The following is an 18776-nucleotide window of genomic DNA, read 5'->3' on the forward strand; positions in this document are numbered from 1 at the left end:
ACTGAACATCATACAGGAAGTAAACTGAGGGTTCAAATTTACCAATCTGAACTGTGTCAGGGCCGATGTCGAACACGCTGACCATACGGGCGATGAAGTTGCGGATGGTCTTGAAGTTGATGCGGCCGATACTCCAGGAGCCGTCGACCAGCAGCACAATGTCGGCCCTGGCCTTGGTCTTACACTGAGTCTCTGCAGAGAGAGAGACGACGAGGAGAGACGGGACAGTGAGAGACACAGCACAGACTCCCAACATGAGCGTCTGAGATGTTAAGAGATGAACATTTGTGGGGGACGTGTGGAAACAGTGTGAGGAGATAATAGTGAGATACATCAGGAGGAAAGGAGAAGAAGAAGAAGAAGAAGAAGTACAACAACAAAAAAGCTCTCACAATCACAAAGTGGAAGATGTTTATACAGCAGCATGTTTTACACAGTAACAAATAATTCACACTCTGAACACGTCGTGTAGCAGCTGTCACTTCTGGATTAACTGCTCTCTCTCTTCAGGGCCGGCACAGCGAGTCGTTTGGTTTTTATGTCCAGCATAGAGAAGCAGCCCTGTGGTCTTCTTCTGGAGACCCCCCCCCCCCCCCCCCCCTCCAACAGCAGGACCGAGCCTCTCTGACACTGTGATATACGAGGCCGGCTGTTTCACAAAGTTACTGCACACATTCCTGCTCCAGGGCACCTGCAGAGGAGAGAAGTGGCCGCTCATCCTTACTTTTTTTTTTTTTTTTTCTCTCTAGGACAAGAGGCCACGGCCGATGCAGCAGAGTGCGCTTAAAGTCTGGGTCCCTGTGTGCAATTGAAAACACGTTAGGAGACACATCAGATTATTATTGTTCTGATTCAGCAGACTGCAGGAGACAGATGCTCGACGCTTTGAGGAAACTGATTCGGATGCTTGGCCTCGAGTCTGTTTGAGTGTTTCCACCGCTGGTTAAACAACATGCTCATGTCGCTGTGACGGTCATTTATAAAAACAGATGTCATAAACAGAGGCAGCTTTAAGAGGCTTCTAATGCTCTGCAGACGACGACTCCTGACTTTGACTTTCTGACTGGTGTCCTGCAGAAACCTGCAGCAGCTCTGACTTCTGTTTTTATAGAATTTCCTTCTAGATTTATTCATTCTTTCTTAACTCGTGTTGTTAGTTTTGCACTTTTGAAATCACCTAAAAACTTGAAATGAAACAATCAAAAGTCAAATCTAACAGATGGAGAAAATGTTGGTGTGTTTTTCTGACATATTCAGTCGGACGTTTTGATTCAAACTGACTTTAACATGATGTAAGCATATTCATTTATGATCCTGAAAGCTCGATAAAAGAATGAATCTAAAGAGGTTCAAGCTTCCAGAGCGTCCAACAGAAAGCACGATGAGCTGCAACTTCAAGCCAAACTTAAAGAGACATTCTTTGAGTCGATGAATAAAATCAAAGATATTTTTAGCTCATGCTGATGTATCTACATGATATCTGAAGAGATTCCTGCTGTTGATGAAGCTGAAAGGTTGGGTTTAAAAAAAATGAAGAGTTGAGATTGTTTTGCCAAATGTTTGAAAAATCTGTGTTTTAAAAGCTTTCCGTGCTTCAACAGCAGAACAAAAGGCTGCACCTCAGTTTATTCAAAGAGATGTTTCATATTTATGCTTTTAATGTTTTTATTTGATTTGGGACCCTATGTTCATTTTAACTCAATGTTTAACTATTAGTAGCTACACAACCTCAAAATGACTAGTATAAAGACTAGAATCAGATTTATTGATAATCTGACCTCAATGTGATCGCTTTAAGAAATAAGAAACGTGGTGATGTGAATCCAGTCTCATAGAAAACTTACAGAAACTCTTTTATTCCCACTGCAATACACATTTTAAACAAGGCTAGATAAGCAATGTTTTTTAAATGCTGTGCATGTGTTTTTACCTATTTAAGGTACTTTTAGCTATTTATGACCTGATGTGAGTGTTAGTGTGAATGTTTGTATGTTTTCATGTTGCGCCTCAACAAAAGGTCATTTTCTGTCACAATGTGATAGACAATAAAGTTTTTTGAATCTTTGAATCTTTGAATCATGAATTGATCGTATCACGAGTTGAGGGGATCGTTTCATCTCTAAAATAAAGTTTTTAACGATCTAAAATAATTGTTTTTGAAACCTATGAAGCACCATCTGACTGTGTCGTCCCTACGTCCTCCTTCCTGCACGTCCTGCTCCGACCTCCACCTTAGCGGAGAGGAAGTGTGGACAACAGGAACGCGAGGAGAAATCCTTCCTGCATATCATCCCATATGCTCTTTTAGTGAAGCGTCTCCAGATAACACTTGTTATGAATTGGCGCTTTACAAATATTGATTGATTGACCGTTTCAAGCAGCTCGGAGAGACCGTGTGGAGGTCAGACGGTCTGGACAAAGTGTCTGCTAAGCAGCCGTCCATGTGAGTTCTAAAATATGAGGCTCGCCGAGGAGAACGCTCGATGGAACATCTTGGCCCGTTCTGTGCAGGGCGGGCAGTCGGTCACCGCGTCTGCTCCGTATTACAGATGGAATTTTCTGCACAGGCTGAGCACCTCCTCGGGGTCTTATGAGAAGCATAACATTTTCCTAACTGCATACATCCCCGCAGCTAATGCACTAGATCATAAAGAAAGTCTGTAATTGCAAGCAGAGTCTTCTTTTCCACGCTTTGAATAACATAAAAAAGAGGAGGAAAAAAATCGACTTTTTCATGACTGAAGAAACATTTGGTTAGCAGACTCTGAGATCAATAGGAGCTCATCTTGGAGCGGAGGGAGATAGATGTTTGAGGCTATATCTTTAAAGGCTGTCACATTGTTTGGTGGTTACAAAACATAACTGCGCAGCATGTGAGGTGAACGTGTGCTAATAGGCGATTAAATATTGTAAGTGTCAACGCTTCAGCACAAGTCTGCACATCGCACTCCAAATGAGATACGAGCGAGATGACGGAGCCAAGACGTTAAAAGTAATTTGAACTAATCGTAATCAGCTGCAGTCAGTTTGCGGTCTGCGATCCCCAGACTGACATTGATATCAACTCCCCTCGACTACTAATAATTCATGGTTCTGGCACTTGGAAGTCAGAGCTCTGCCATTCTGAAACGACTTGGAGCAGAGAGTGTCTGGTCTGCAGGCTCTGAAGTAGATCATGTGCGAGTGTGGGGTTGTAGTGTGAACAGTTTATCGGCTTTACCAGAGGGATCGACAGGAGGCGGATCAGGACTGTCCATGAGGGTCGTATTCTCCTCTCCAGCCAGGGGCATGCTCTCTCCCCCCTCAAACATCCCAAACACAGAAACTGTGTACTTTGTTCCTGCCCTGTGAGGAAAGGAAAACGACATCAGTTTTTTCACAATCTCGACTGAGAGAGAAAAAAATTAAAGGACGAAATAAAACGTTCATAACTGAAGAAGTAGCTTTTGGCTTTTTTAAAGGCAGGGTTGGTAATTGGGGTAGAGAGCGAGCAGGGAGACAGGGAGGCGTCTGATTGGTTCATCAGATTGGTACCTCATGGCAGACATTGGCAAGACAAGTTTTTACAGACTTACAAACTGATACAGATGACAGATTTTCTTTGTTCCTTTTTCAGAGAACATGAGTTATTAATTTCTGTCAGGACCTAAAGACAATTTACACCAAAATCTGAAAAAAATGGATCTGGAGAAAATGACCAACCCTGACTTTAACGGATCGTCCGTAACTTGCAAAAGCTAAAAAAAATTAAGTAAATAAAAATCCAACAAAGGAGAGTGAAGAATTTTCCTTCATCTGTTTTTCAAAATTAGGAAGCCCTAATTGAAAAATGTTCCCGCTGTACCAAATGACTCAGAGCAGAAAGCATGAGTCTGCCGCACTAGGAAAAACAGTCAGATGTGTATTTATGGATACCAGCTGGTAAAACAGGAATACTTCATTAGCTGTGGCTGAATGATTCCTATTCACTATAATAAAAGCTGTTTTGTGTAGAAATTGGATCTAATACATTGAGAAACATTCAGCAAGGTGCAAATGATGTTCGTGATAAACTCAATGTTTGAGTGATGTTATAGAGTCGTGCTAAACACACATAGGCTGAAATACACACACATACCCAAACAGGATCTTATGCACTAATGGAGAATGAGGGGCTGCAGATACAGTGTTGGGGGTTCAGAGCGTTATTCAAGGGTTGGTGTTTAGCTCAAGGGAACCTCGGTAGTGCTTAGGAAGTGAAATGGCGCCTCTCCAGCTACCAGATCAATTTTCCAGACTTATTGGGGACTTCATCCAGCAACCCTCCAGTTCCCAACCCAAGTCCCTACAGACTTGTTCTACTGCCGCTAGGAGTGATTGATGTTGGCTTTTTTAGGAAGGCATGTATTGTCATCTCCTGAGGTTTGTTCTAAATAGATGCAAGATGGAAATAAGATTTGCATACTGATAAAAGTTGTCACCAAGCGGCATATTCAGTCGTTAAAAATGAAAGCCTATTGGGAAGTGCAAATAACTGCAGTTCCTTCAGTGTCCACTTGAAGCTGGCTCCAAATGACAAGAAATCCCCGTAAGGTCCCAAATTAAAAAATTCAATTAAATATCAATCCGCTAGGAAAGCTTACCTGAGTTCCTCTAGAACGATGGTGTTATCGTAAGGACCGACCAGGAGTTCACCCAGGTCCACATCATTTCCACTGGGGTGAAAGGTAACTTTGTAGCCCCTAACATCTCCAGGCGCTGGATCCCAGGTGACTCTGAAACTGGTCTTGGTTGGCTCTGAGGTCTGGAGGTTTCTGGGAGCCTTGTATGGCGACACTGAAATACAAAGAACCCAGGCCAGAATTTTAGAACAAACATGTGCAGCTTAAAACGTAAACACATCTCTAACTCTTGGCAAAGGTTTGGGGATCAGCCGCACCACATAGAAGCCAGTTTCTCATTAGTCCATAATACAATACCTTGAACCTGGTGTCTTTTGTTAAATAGCCCAGTGTCATGCTGTGTGTTAGTAATGGTAGCGTGTGATTTAGCACGTGTTGAACTGTGATTTCAGCGTCCTCTTCTTCGCAGAGGAAGCTGCGCCTGAAGTGTGACAAATATTCATCTGAAAGAGCGCTTTAACCTTTAAGTCAAAAAATATTGTTTTTGGTGGAACAATGGAAACAAATCTGCAACTTGGATGATAGAGCCGCATTGGTTTCCAAGGCATTATGACATGAGTTAACACTGCTATTAAAACGAGTGACAACATTGTCAAACAAGCCAGTTTCATCAAGTTCTTTTTTTTAAATACTTAAAGAGCACGAGTTAACATCCTTATCCTGAACATGAAGGGAGGTAGTTAGAGCAATACTTTCCACATACCAGTCCAATTTAGCAGGGAGTTTAATCTTTGCCAGCTAAATTATTGGACGTCCAAAACATTAAGAAGCACGTCCTCTCAAAACTAGAAAATTAAATCGTAATTTCTCCAAAAATTCTAACTGCATGAAGGGTTATCTGAAGTTCAACCGCATTTATATGCAGACATATCGTCCAAAACAGAACGAAAAAGGTCAATAATACGAAGGCCTTTTAAGAGAATTAGTCAATGTGTCAGCCACAAGATTCTGCAACACAGAGTAGTGGGTTGGCAGCAGAAAAAGACGACAGAGGACTCCACATCAAAACTACAAACTAAGTTGACAAGAATTACTAACATCCAGTTGACATGCAGCCAAAAGGACAAAGTCACAGACTGCACGACAGAAACCAAGCAAACACACCTGTGACTTTTTCTGAATCTGGCTGAGCAAAAAGTTTGAGAAGCAACCAAAAACTAGAAAGAATTTGATTTCCGATATCTTCAGGGTCTGACCTGCCAAATTCCAATTTATCTCTCTTCAAAGAACTACAATTAACAGCAGAGACATTTTCCTTTCTTTACTTTTCTTAAATGGACAATGTAAATATCTTTCTCATTAGCTGTTTTCCTCCTGACTTCTTGAAGAAATCATGAATCACCCATCAGATAACTGGTGACTCTTTTATTCGACTATTGCTTACAGTCTCTCACCTCTCTGCCTCAGTCAACCATAATTGCAGCTGAAGAGTTTTAAAATCTTGTTTATATTGGTTCAATGTCAATATGTATTAATCTTTAATATTACTCGCAAAGTGATGCATAGGCATGGATTCAGATAAATTTGAAAGGACCGAATGTTCACCAGTCACGTCTGAACAGGATGGAAATCATCCATTTCTGGTCGCCAGGCGGCCGAGTCGAGCGGTGCATCTCAAATCAGATCTAACTAATGAACATTTTTTTTATTCTGTACATATTTGTCAGGCCAATCACTGAACAGCCCACGACTCTGGGAATGAGATTAATGGAAAGTAAAAGTCCCATAGCGTATAAAAAGGAGGCAAGTGAAACCATGAGTTCACCATCTGTTTCATTCAGCTTGAAATTTAGCATTTTGGCCTCAACATTAAACTTATATTCAGCCTGTGAGAAATCACCCAGACAGCAGATTTATGAATTTCCTTCCACCAATGGAAATGCTTTGAGAAAGAACTCAGGTTAAAAGCTCTCGGGTGAGATGGACATGTTTCTGCAGTGTCTGTCAGAGGGTTGAATTATGGACCAACGTACGTGTCGTTCCTACTCCTTGCCTTGCTTTTCCTTCCCCGCGCTTGTAGATGGGGTGAACGATGATGTCGTAGGTCGTCATTGGCTGCAGGCGCTTCATGACGGTGGAAGTGGATGTCCCAGGGATCCTGAGGATCACCTCTTTCCCTCCACCAATGGGAGCATACTTCAGCCGGTAGTTTACCACCTTGCCTGGTGCCGGCATCCATGTGACCTTCATGGTTCGCTCAGTCTCGTCCGACACGGTCAATTTTTTACCAGCAGCAGAGGCTGAAAACAAAAAAAGATTCATTTTAAAAACTGAATTCAGCCTAAAACATGCAGAACCATGGATTTACCTTAAAGGCAGGGTTGGTCATTTTCAAAAACTTGCATGATTTTGAAAGTAGCATTCCCTCAGTGCTACGTCTGCACCCCCTCCCCTCTGTGCTCCCTCAAAAGACACGCCCCCTCACTAACATGCACAAGCTCCATTGGTCTAGAAGCGGACCTCAGCTCATTCTTTGAGTGTGGGCGAGTGCACACAAGAGGTAGAGAGCGAGCAGGGAGACAGGGAGGCGTGTGATTGGTTCATCAGATTGGTACCTCGTGGCAGACATTGGTTGAAGTTTTTACAGACTTACAAACTGATACAGATGATGGATTTTCTTTGTTCCTTTTTTCAGAGAACATGAGTTATTCATTTCTGTCAGGACCTAAAGACAACTTCAACCAAAATCTTAAAAAGTGTCTCTGGAAGACATGACCAACCCTGACTTTAACTTAAACCCTTTTATGTACCCTTATAGAGACTTAACAGCCACAAAAATGTAGCCATTGTTCATCCAAACCTAAAAAATCATTTGTTCCACTCCATTTTTAAGGCCAAGTGTGGTTTCCCTTTATATTTATTTCATAATCATGTAAAAACATGCATAGATGTCGAGCAATACCATCAGCTGAAGCCAAAATGAAAGGACATGAATTACCCAGAAGTGATCGAAACGCTAACCACATTTTCCTTTTCCCCAGAAACAACCAAACCCTTAAAAAGGAAACTAATTTATTCCTACGATGCTGCAGCTGATTAAAAACGTTGTAAGGGAATATAATATATATTTAATGATCCTGAGGAAGGTTCTTCAGACTACTTGATTTTACTCTGGAGAACTTTTATTGAAGGAAAAACACACACGGCGTCCAACTTTTCATTGTGTTGATAGATTTGAACAAATATGTGAAGCTGGAGATGTACGAGGAACAATATGTACTCGAACCTGTTAGTTTATCTTCATCTTGTTTTGCTTTGTTTTTTAAGGGGGGGGTGGGGGGGGGGCTGTTTGCATTGGTTTGATTCTCCCTGTGTGCATATAGAGCGAGGAATGTGTTGACATTTTAACAGTGTGCTTTATCTCTGATGCGTTATGTCAGCATGCAGTTCACATCGCGTCATTCACAGAACACACACGACGCAACAATAAATAAATCTCCTCCACTTTGTGTTTACTCCTAATTACAGTATTTCAGCTGAATACCTTCATTTAAATTCAGACTTCTCCCACTGACTAGAAAGCAAAACCCTTTTCGGAGGATGCCAACTGTACGATTACACAAGCACTGAACTGCGTTTTGATCTTGAGCTAAGAGGAAGTGGACTTTGGCTCATTTTCTTCTGACCTCATAATCAAAACAAGTCTTTTCTTCTGCCATGTGTGTTACTATAACAATACAGGGAACACTTCCCTCAGTGGGTTCATGACCTGACAACACAACATTCAAACACCTGGACTGACCCTTCATGGCATGCAGAGCTTATCATCTGCATCTCATCTGCATTGACAGTTAATATCCAATATTCTCCTCATGTTCACCTTCCATGTTGTCAGTCTGTGAAACCTGTAGAGCAGCTTTACATATTTATCTGATACTGGTGTCAGTAAAAACCCTAATTTCAGCTTCTGCCTGAAACAGTTTGTTTCAGCTGCTGTCTCTTTAAGGCCCCCCTGGAAGCCTTCCGGGGGCAGAACGCTGCAGGGCTGCCAGGGGAGGGCACGTCTACTTTTACCTTTGAAAGACATATCTCAAGTTCTCCCATTTTTGAGGACCAAGTTTCTTGGCCCGATAACTTCTTCCAAACTTTATTGTCGCCCAGACGCTTTACTGATTTGCTTACATAAGCTAACTTTACCAAGAGACGATTCCTTCAGGTTTAACATTCCAATTCATATATTGAACTGTCCCCTAAATGTGTCTACTTTATGCAGTAGTAGTCGTCTTACCATCAGTAGTTTCCTGTCCCGTGAGCGGCTCGCTGTCTTTGTGACCGTAGGCGGCGACCACAGACACTTGGTAGAGGGTCTCAGGAGTCAGACCGTCCAGCACGGTGTTGGTCACGTCTCCCGCCACCGTTTTCTCTCCAGCCTCCTCAGAGAACAGAGACTTCCATCGGACCCGGTACATCTTGACATTCCCCGGCGCTGCCGTCCAGGACACCGCAAAGCTGGTGTCGGTCACGTCGCTGGTGACCAGGTTTGTGGGGGGGCCTCCCTCTGAAAAGAATCAAGCAGATGCATGGATTAACACAGGAATGTGTAGTTTATATACAGTAAATAGACCCAATACACATGTTTAGTTTCATTAATATTGATTGATCAAATATTGGACCAAAAACACACCAGATGTTTACAGCTCATCTGTGAGGTCAAAGGTTAGTGAAGTTTGATATACTAAAGTCACACAGGCTGGGTTGCTCTAATGTTCCCTCCAGTGTTTGTAAGGTTTTTTTTTAATCCATCTTCCCTCCAAACAAAGGAACCCGTTGCGTGTTCTGGTAAAGTGGAGACAATTAAAAGGCCATTGAATAGACAGAAGAACTGAACGTCTAACCACAGCTTTTGTTTTCTACTTCTTAAGCTATTGTTAGTCGTTTCTGCTTCGTTAAAAAGTGCAGAGCATGTGAGGCTGGAGACATGCGAGAGGAAAAACAGGAGTAACATGTCTTCTTAGATTACGTCATCATATCAGCTGCAAATTTTGATGTTCAGTATTTTGTAGAAACATTTAAATTAAACCGCTTCATTTGAAATGTGCAGCCTTTAATGCAGCTTTTTTTGTTACAGCATCTCCCTTACTTTCTTGTCGATTCAAAGAACTCAAACCTCTGACTTGGAGGAAATCTTAAGTTTTAACTTTGGTCTTACTTTATGGCTTTGTCTTTCATTAAACGCTGATATTCCTTGGTGAGTGTGATGGGTTTTACAGAGGAAAGAGCTTTTCCTGAACTAAATCTCATGAAATTCAAAAGATAGAAGAATATCTGCTGATATCAATTTAGAAGCTATTGTTTTGAGAAATGTTGTTGTTGTGTCTGTGTACGTTCTTGGAGGATGTTTTTGGAGGAAGAGTTTTGGTGACTCACTGATGCTTCTCACAGTCAAATTTTTTAACTTGTTAAACATGGCGCCTCGTTCAGCGGCCCCGATTCAGATATGACCGGCACTTTAGCATCAATCTGACATGGTATTTTTAGCAATATTGAACGCGTAAAGTCCGGTAGTAGTGGACATAACCAAATGCCAGAAACCAGTAAGTGTTCACAATTAGTTTATAGCCAACCCATTGTAATGGAACCCATTTTGCAGCCTGGTTGGGCCCCACCTAAGGCCGGGTGAGATCTTTCTTCAAGGCAGAGGTGGGACCTACATGGGTCTCACATAAATTAGCCAGCTATAGGCCTCTAACCTAAAACCCAGGTAGATCCCTCTCAGGACTCATATGGGCAAACACAGCTGGGGCTACCATGGAACCAGTGGACAAACCCATATATTTGCAGCCCACATTTAACCCGTATGGGGCCCACATGGACACGCTGGCTGGGGAAATAATCCTCAATTTGTTGTTTGTAACATTTAATGTTTTTGTACTTTGGAAGTATTGGGAACATCCTGAAGGCTCTGCTTCAGATTCCTGTTTACCCTCCGGGCGCCTGTAGTCATAGACTCTCTCTCTGCATTGGTAACCACAGGTAAAACAACAAGAGAATGAGACTGCAGCCCAGCTGTGCCTTCTTGACCAACATGCAGTTATAAGACACCTCTAAGACGATTCCTGTTTCCTGTCAGAACATTTGGGGAAAATAAGGGGGGTGTAATTAAGTAAACCAATTACCTACCACAAAAATGTACCCATTGTTGAAGCGATGCTAACTCTGAAACTGGCTCTATTCACAGATGATACATCAAGACCACACACAAACAAAGCATTACTGTTTTCATTGCTTTCCATGTACTCGACTGAACTTTCTGAGGACTTGAGAATATCAGAAACTAGAGGTGGGGAAATCGATTCATGTAAAAATCGTGATTCTTCTCTTCTAAGATTTAAAATCGATTCATAACTTCCACAAATCTTTTTTTTTTTTTTTTTGATTAATCAGTCACTCCCTGCTAAGTGCTAAGGCTAACTCTTTAACTGAGTAGAACACCAAATAGAGCAGTAGTAAATTCAGCCAGACTCACAGATGACTGGAGTAGATCCTGAAGTATGAACTCATTCATAGACTTTGAATCGATGAATCGATGAATCCAGAATCGTTTTGAACCGTAAATTGATTCTGAATCAAATCATGAAAAACCCAAAGATTCCCAGCCCTATTAGAAACCAAAGCCCTGACAGATTTGTTTGAACAAATCTATTTCCTGCCACCACGACTAGACATATTTTCACTTTCCTTTACAGACAGAGCAGGATGTTTGAATGTCTGTCAGTGATGGAAGAATCTAGAGGAGGTGGAAAGACCAGAAGCCAATTTTCCAAAATGTTAATGAAAGAAAATCTGAATAATTAAGAAAGTGAGCCTGAAATATACATCACAGTCCTGATTTTGCCAATTGATACAGATCTTATGAGAGAGGGGGGGAAGGCTCGGCTAATGTTTACAGACGGGAAAAATGTTTCTGGGCTGGAATTCAAGACAACAAAAATCAGGACCAGTCAATTAAGAACAAATCTCAGTGCACACTGACGAGGGCCGGGAAGTGAAAATACACAGGCTGTTCTTATTAACTGTGCCTACTTATACCTATGGAGGGTAATGTAATGTAATTAGCAACTAAGCCACAACTTTTGGAACCGATTAGGACTTATCTGCATCACTATTAGACAATTAGAGCTCCAGACGTCCAGAATGTGTGAACTCCACAGACATTATGGAAAGATGGATTAAGTCCGCTTGGAATGACGATGACACAACAAATGTCTTTCACCAAGGAGACCGGGGTCGCATGTGAAGAAGCCAAAGTTGAGTACTTATTAAAACCCACACCACAATATGTTTCTTAAACATAACCCAACGGACCGTTTAACCTTAAACACATGTTAGAAAGGGTAAAAAACAGACCTTAAGGATCTGTGTCCACTAGCAACGCTCACAACCCCAATTTCAGACCCCTTACTTCCCCTGGTATCTCCACCCATGGACTCCAGCAAAACTTTTGCTCAGGTCCTCCATTTTTATTTTCACTACAGAGGAGTGATGTATACCAGGAAAATTCAGGGGGCGGGCTCATTGCATTTAAAGAGACACACACACCAAAACGGAGCGTTCTGAGAGAGCTGGTTTGAATAGGAATAAATAGATGGATGGGTGGAATTATGGGAATAGATTGGTAGAAAGACAAGGGGAGACTTGCAGACCAGTGGAAATTACTTTTCATATCCTGTGGTTTTCTTCAGACTTGGTTTGTGGATAATAAAAAAACGGTTTTGAGGTGGCGTTTTTTCAGGGAGCCAGATATTCCACTCTCCATCTGATGGCTGTCTGTGGCTTTTCATTTTCAAAAGCCTGAATATTCATCTTCTAGCTTTGAGAGACAGCGCTCCTTGAAGCAGATCAGAAGTGGCAGTGGCAGCCGTGGAGAGCGCTCCCAGCTGCCTGCTAATGGTGGCTGCAGTGGCGTCTGTGTGGTGAGGACGGGGTGACGGCGACTGAAACAACAGACACCATTAAAATGATTTATCTACATGACGTCGGTGTATATTATTCTAACTCAAATTAAAAGCGGCCTGTCAAAGTTGAAGCCTCGTCATACTTTGCATGTTAGCAAAAGCAGAGAGAGCTTCATAGAGCAGTTCTATTTGAGTTCAATATTAAGATGTTTCATGACAAGCTGCCCCAGTCTTCTCTCTTTTATTGTTTTATACGTGGGCACAAGGGAGCACCTGTTTGAAGGCCTGCGTCTGCTGTTTTTTTGAGCTTGCAGTGCCCATTTTCTATCCAAAACCAACGCGGTTCAGCATTTCCAGAGTTCAGCGTCCTAAGTGCAAAAATTTCCTTGGCGTCAACCGTTTTTTGTTTCTTCGCTCACAGCCCTCTCAGTTGAAAAACAGTTCAACTTTTGGAAACCCGCTGCGATCTTCAGTGTCACTGCTGCCTCACCGAGCAATCAAAACCAAGAATCAACTTTGTCAACGATAACAGCTTCGGAGAAACTAATCTGACCCGTCTTTTTCGAGGGTACACTTTCCATGTGAAGAGCTGCTGTGAAAGCCGGGACAGGATTCCTTAACCATTTTTTGTTTTCTTGGTGGCATTTACTTGAAAACTATTTTACTTTATTTTACTTGGTCACTACCGAGGGAAGCAGAAGTGCTGTGATCAACTTCTGTTACCTAGCAACAGGGAGGGAATTTTCTTTTACCAGAATCCCACTGTGACATCACAAGGAGAGCACATTTGAAACAGAGCATTTTTCTCTGTGTTGTAAGACTTATGCAGACCACAAACAAAGGACTGGATGGTTTATTTCACATGTTGTGGGTCAGTAGACTCTCAGGTTACACAGATATATGTTCAGAATCACTTTTTTATAATATGTCCCCTTTAAAACACCTCCAGCTTTATGGTATGAGAGTTGAACTTTAGCTCAAGGGTTCAATGGAAAAAAAAAACCTTCAAAGTTCTCGGATACTTTTAAAGATCAACTGTAACTTCTGTGACTTTTCCTCAGTGGTTGCTGAAATGTTCTCACTTCTCTCAACTTTTAAAAAAATCTTTTTCCATCCCCATCCTACCGTCACACTAGTCCTGGTTTGTGTCAAATCTTTTGGGATGTTTCCAAATAGTGTATTAAGAGAAAAAGACTCTGTGACAAAAACCAAAGGCAGCTGCAGTGCCTTTACTATCGGGCTGTGGACAGCTTTACGCAAAACTAACTGGAGCTACACTCACCACATTTAAACAGATTCTGCGATTTACTGGCATGAATTCAACATGAGTAAAGACTGAGACTTTGCTGAATGTATCTATACGTTTTTGATGGTTTTCATTTATCACAGGAAACTCCATAACCTGCTGGATTTGGCATGAAGATTTCCTTTCCATTTTACTTCTCATTTGGTCATAAACGGAGCTTAACTCGACTCTTACTGTACAATCAGAGTTTTTACAACAGGACCGAAGTGAGCTCACATGTTTTAACGTGGGTACAGTATCAGTGCAGCTGAGTCGGGTTTAGCCCCACATGTGAGGGAAATAAAGGTAATGAAGAAACCTCCTGCCAGCTGCTTCTAATGTGGGCCAGCACTGGGGATGTCTGCGGGGCCTTAGCAACACGCTAAAAACAGACCGTGAACTCAACACAACAGGAAAAACGCTTAACCAGTGCATGCCCCTGCAACCTGGAGTACAGGAGAGGAGAAACAAAAACAGGAGGATGTATTGATTTGTAAGCGCTGTGTGGATGCTGTGCAGGCCGACACAGAAAGACTGCGGACGGCAAAGAAAGACAGAGAAATAAAGAGAAAAGCGACAGGAAAGATATAAATATAACAGAATTGAAGAGACGTGGGAGAGGGGGGATGAAGGTGAGAAAGAAGAGTCAACATGAAACAGAGACACATGGAGACATAAACAGGGAGGACGACAGAAACAGAGACAGGAATGAGTCAGTCTTCCCAGCTCCTTCTAACCTCCCAGCCCCGCTCTCAGCTGGGTTACATTCCTGTCCGGTCTTGCTGTGTCTCATCTCACCTCTCAGCCTGTGTGGCTGGATGGCTGCCTGCTGTGTCCACTGTTGATTTTACAGCTACAGCTCCGCCGACTTAGCAAGTACTGCTTCACTACATCCAATCTGTACAAAACAGAAACCTTGACTCCCAAAGGTTTCCAAAGTTTTCTTCAAAACTGTAGCAGCCGTAGCAGTCACATGATCTGACTCTGAATCAAGAGGCAACAAGGATGCCGAACCATATTTCATTTTAAGAATCAGTAGCTAAAAGAGTCAGTGTGACAAAAATCATAACATCTGCTCACATCTGCAGGGGGAGTCTGCATGGAGCATGTGCATGCACTCTCAAGTTTATCTGCCCTGGTGAGCTTGTTAGTGAACGTTTGCCTCATTTTCTGTAATCAGAAATCCTCTAACAGCTGAAACCTCCCAATTATGAATTGCCTCTTTGAATAAATACACATCTGTGGCTGAAATAGAGATGTTCCTAGCTGCCTATTCCCTGTGCATTAAATGGAAATAATTCAGAAAAATCAACTACTCTGAGGGGAAAATATCACTCAGAAAATGGTGAAAACTGTCTAAAATCAAAGGGAGGGGTTGTGACATTTAATGAATCAGTCAACTAATCGGGCACATCCCAAATCTGGACTTGCATCAAATACACATAGATATATACATTCATAGAATGCATGATTAAGATCTTTCCCTCTGAGCACAATATTTTATTAAAAAGTAAAAATGTCCAAAATCTGGGACACTGGTGGCCTAGTGGTTAGGTCGCGCCCCATGTACTGAGGCTAAAGTCGTCCAAGCGGGTGGCTTTGGTTTAAGTCCGACTTGCTGCTCCTTTCCCACATGTCATACCCCTCTCTCTCTACAGATTTCCTAATATGTCCACTGTCCTGTCAAAGAATTTAATCGAAAAAAAAAGAGGAGTCAAAATCTCCTGTTGTGTAGGTCCAAATGATCCAACAATAAAGAATGAAATGAAGAACAACAGCTACAAAAATCATTTGGAAAATAAACTTTCTTAGATATCTCTACAACACTATCTGAAAGCTGGAGGCCTTCGTCTTCTTCTTCTTCTCGTCCTCCTCCTCGTTTCCTTCTCACCACCTCTCTCCCCTCTTGTTCGGACTGTTTATTATTCCTCTCCTGTTACAATAAGCCCGACCTCTGAAGCCCCCCCGGGGGGGAACTGAAAGTAGGATATCTTCTAACATTTCCTCTACAGCTAAAAAGAAAGCTGAGATTAAACACAGACTTTTTATGTTTGTTTTGAGGGCCCTTCTGATGATTTGGTTGTCTGCCAGCGTTTAGTCACAGCAATTACAGTAAAACCTCAAACACTGGCTGAGCGTGTTGAACTATACAGCCGCAATAAAAAACAAAGTAATAGTTTAATCTGGGAGACGTGTGGGTCACAGCTGCATGCCAGAAGTGACACAGAAAGGATGTCAGTCTGAAGAGTTAAAAGACTTGAAGAGTTGACCTTAGAAAACAGCTTTGACATGTGTTCACTCTTTCTTTTGCATTTCTAGATTTAAACATTCAGCTTCTAAGGACATATTTGCAAGTAGTTGATGGAGATCAAAACGGAGATAAAGGAACATTTTGATTAATCGGATGGCTCACTCAACATGTGTGCTGGCATCCAGGAACCCAAAATAACGGAACAGAAACCGGATTACCTTCTAGCGTGGTGCCTCGTCCTTCCAAGGCGTCGCCCAGGCCGGACTGGTATCGTGCGCTGACGAAGACGTCGTACTGGGTGCCCGGCTGCAGGTTCTTCAGGACGCTGGCCGTGTTGTTGCCCTTGACGGACAGTTCCTTCCTGGTGCCACCGGCGTTCGGTCTGTACGCCACGCGGTACTGCAGCACGTTCCCCGGCGCCGCCTCCCAGGAGACCTTCATGGAGGACGTGGTCTCGTCGAAAACCCTCAGGTCACGTGGGGAACCGCGGACTGCCAAGGTGAGACACAAAGTCAGATAATGAAACCAGTGTCCAAAAACATGAGTCAAACATAGTTCAGTTACAATGACAAGCTTTTTTTAAAATGTAAATATACAAAGCACACAAAAAGATTTCAACCAGAGGTCATCTGCAAGGTGATCACTCTTTAAAAATGTATATAGTTCAACAGCAATCGGCTGATAGACACTATGATGTTTAAACATTCAAACCCTCAAAACACCCCCAAGATAAAACATGTCTACAACAATTGTCTTTCAAATATGACACCAGGAAAAATGTAAAGAAAATACTTCCTGGTGTCGTATTGGAAAGATGTTTGTTATAGTTGTGTTTCACCTTTGGGGGAATTCATTTTGATTTCTTGGGGCGCCGGTAGCCTAGTGGTTAGTGTGCTAGCCCCATGTACGGAGCCCATGGACATCAAAGTGGGTCCCGCATGTTATTTCCCACACTCTTTCTATCTCTCCCTATCTCTGACTCTATCCACTGTCCTGTAAATAAAGGCATAAAAAGACCAGAAATTACAATAATAATAGACTTCATTTGGCATGGACATCACAGATACATTGGGCGAACCAGATGCATTGTTTAAGTGTTTTGGGTTAGCATGCTAGTTCTCAACACCTGTCCACAGGAGGCTTTTGAAAGCATCTTCATTCCCAAAATCCTCCTTCAAAACTGTCCTGGACTGCTGTGCATGTGTCTCTTGTCTGTCTGGATATAAATTAAAGTAGAAACACGTTCTGAGGAGTCCTTGACCAGGACTGTGGGTAAAGCTGCACAGTAGAAAGCTGTGTAGTTACCAGGATGTGAATTAGTCTGAGGTACTTTAAAACCGTTCAAACAATTCCTCTTTGAAAAGATAATTGTTTAAGTAAACGCTCTCTGACTCATTCGCCCTACTTAGCTCCCTGTTAACGCCTCCTTTGGACTCTTACTGTGAAGTCTTTTATTGTCGCATCTGTCTGACTGTGATTTTTTCCTACAGAGTGATGAAAATGGCACAAAATTTAAGTGAAATGAACTCTAACTTTTTCCAAAAAAGGGGGGCAGAAAAAGAAAGCAAAGTGATCTCAGTGTCTGCTGAAACTGAGTATTTTCAACACAGGCTGCAAGCGAAAGGGCCGATTGGTGCTTAACCTCATACATTCATAGTTTTCAGATAAAGTCATAACAGGTAAACAATCTAATGGACACAATCCTGTAAGCCATACATGGAGAAGAGAAAACACGTCTCCATCTGAGAGCCAGCTGGCCGTTTCATGTCAGAGAGGTGCAAGCTGGGATTAATCCTGCCTCTTTTTTTATAAACCGTCAAAAACACGGGAAAAATTCACCTCAGATGACAAGCAGCTGGAGGAACCAGGAGGTGAACGGTACTCGCCCACACGGTCAGAAATGCTGTTGCCATGGACAGGAATATAAAGTGTTTATTTCCAGTCTTTTGGCTAAACAATATTTATCTTCAGTAGCTACACAATCCCTCCCTAACATCCCACATTACAAGTTGATGAATGAGATTATCAACCTTTTCAAAAGACAACAAATGATCACAAAGTGTCAGGACTTCACTGAGTCCAGAAACTAAAGGGCATGTCTTAACTCCCACAACATTATCTCCTGATCCGTCCTTCTTCACTGCTGAGTACATCTTGACCCAGCTGTCAACTTTTTCACTCCTTAATGTGCTTCTGTCTGTTTTTCATTCCTTTCCCTGAAAGGCCGGGCGGATCTGACGAGCAGCTCGATGGGTGGCAGGTTGTACTAACACTGCAGAGTTCACTTTCCACTGGGGGTCAAAGGTGAGTGGACTCCTGGAACTCCCAGGCAATTTAGGAACGTGAACACAATCGCCAAGTGGCAGATGACGACGAAAAAAAATCATCTGAGTAAGTCAGGACTTGGACTAAAGTCACATCCATCATAGTTTTTAAATAATGAATATAAAAGACATCTGCAGACACCTGTTGTGCATCATAATTGGTGAGTCAGGCATTACTCAACAGCTACTCAGATTTCTGGACTTCAGAGCTGCACTTCTGGCAGGATATCTGATGCTTCAATCACTTGAAATCTGTTGATCCTTATCTGTTACCCCCGGGCCTTTTGTCAAGGGTTAAGACTTTTCATTTACAGGCTCTACATATCCTTGTAAGTCTTACTTTTTACAGATATGGTATCC

General features: G+C 42.3%; 1 protein-coding gene across 9 annotated transcripts in view; it reads right to left on the reverse strand.

Moving 5' to 3' along the window:
- Window positions 1–18776, reverse strand: part of col12a1b (collagen, type XII, alpha 1b) — a 115772-nt gene that overhangs the window by 77831 nt on the left and 19165 nt on the right. For all 9 annotated transcript variants that reach the window (XM_061051458.1, XM_061051460.1, XM_061051456.1 and 6 more), the window contains exons 13-18: window positions 16311–16583; window positions 8890–9159; window positions 6635–6901; window positions 4623–4815; window positions 3221–3345; window positions 43–192 (exon numbers count right to left, since the gene is read on the reverse strand). In XM_061051458.1, coding sequence (XP_060907441.1) covers window positions 43–192; window positions 3221–3345; window positions 4623–4815; window positions 6635–6901; window positions 8890–9159; window positions 16311–16583 — 1278 coding nt within the window. The remainder of the gene's footprint in view (window positions 1–42; window positions 193–3220; window positions 3346–4622; window positions 4816–6634; window positions 6902–8889; window positions 9160–16310; window positions 16584–18776) is intronic.

The sequence above is a fragment of the Labrus mixtus genome, chromosome 12 (assembly GCF_963584025.1).
Source record: "Labrus mixtus chromosome 12, fLabMix1.1, whole genome shotgun sequence".
NCBI lineage: Eukaryota > Metazoa > Chordata > Actinopteri > Labriformes > Labridae > Labrus > Labrus mixtus.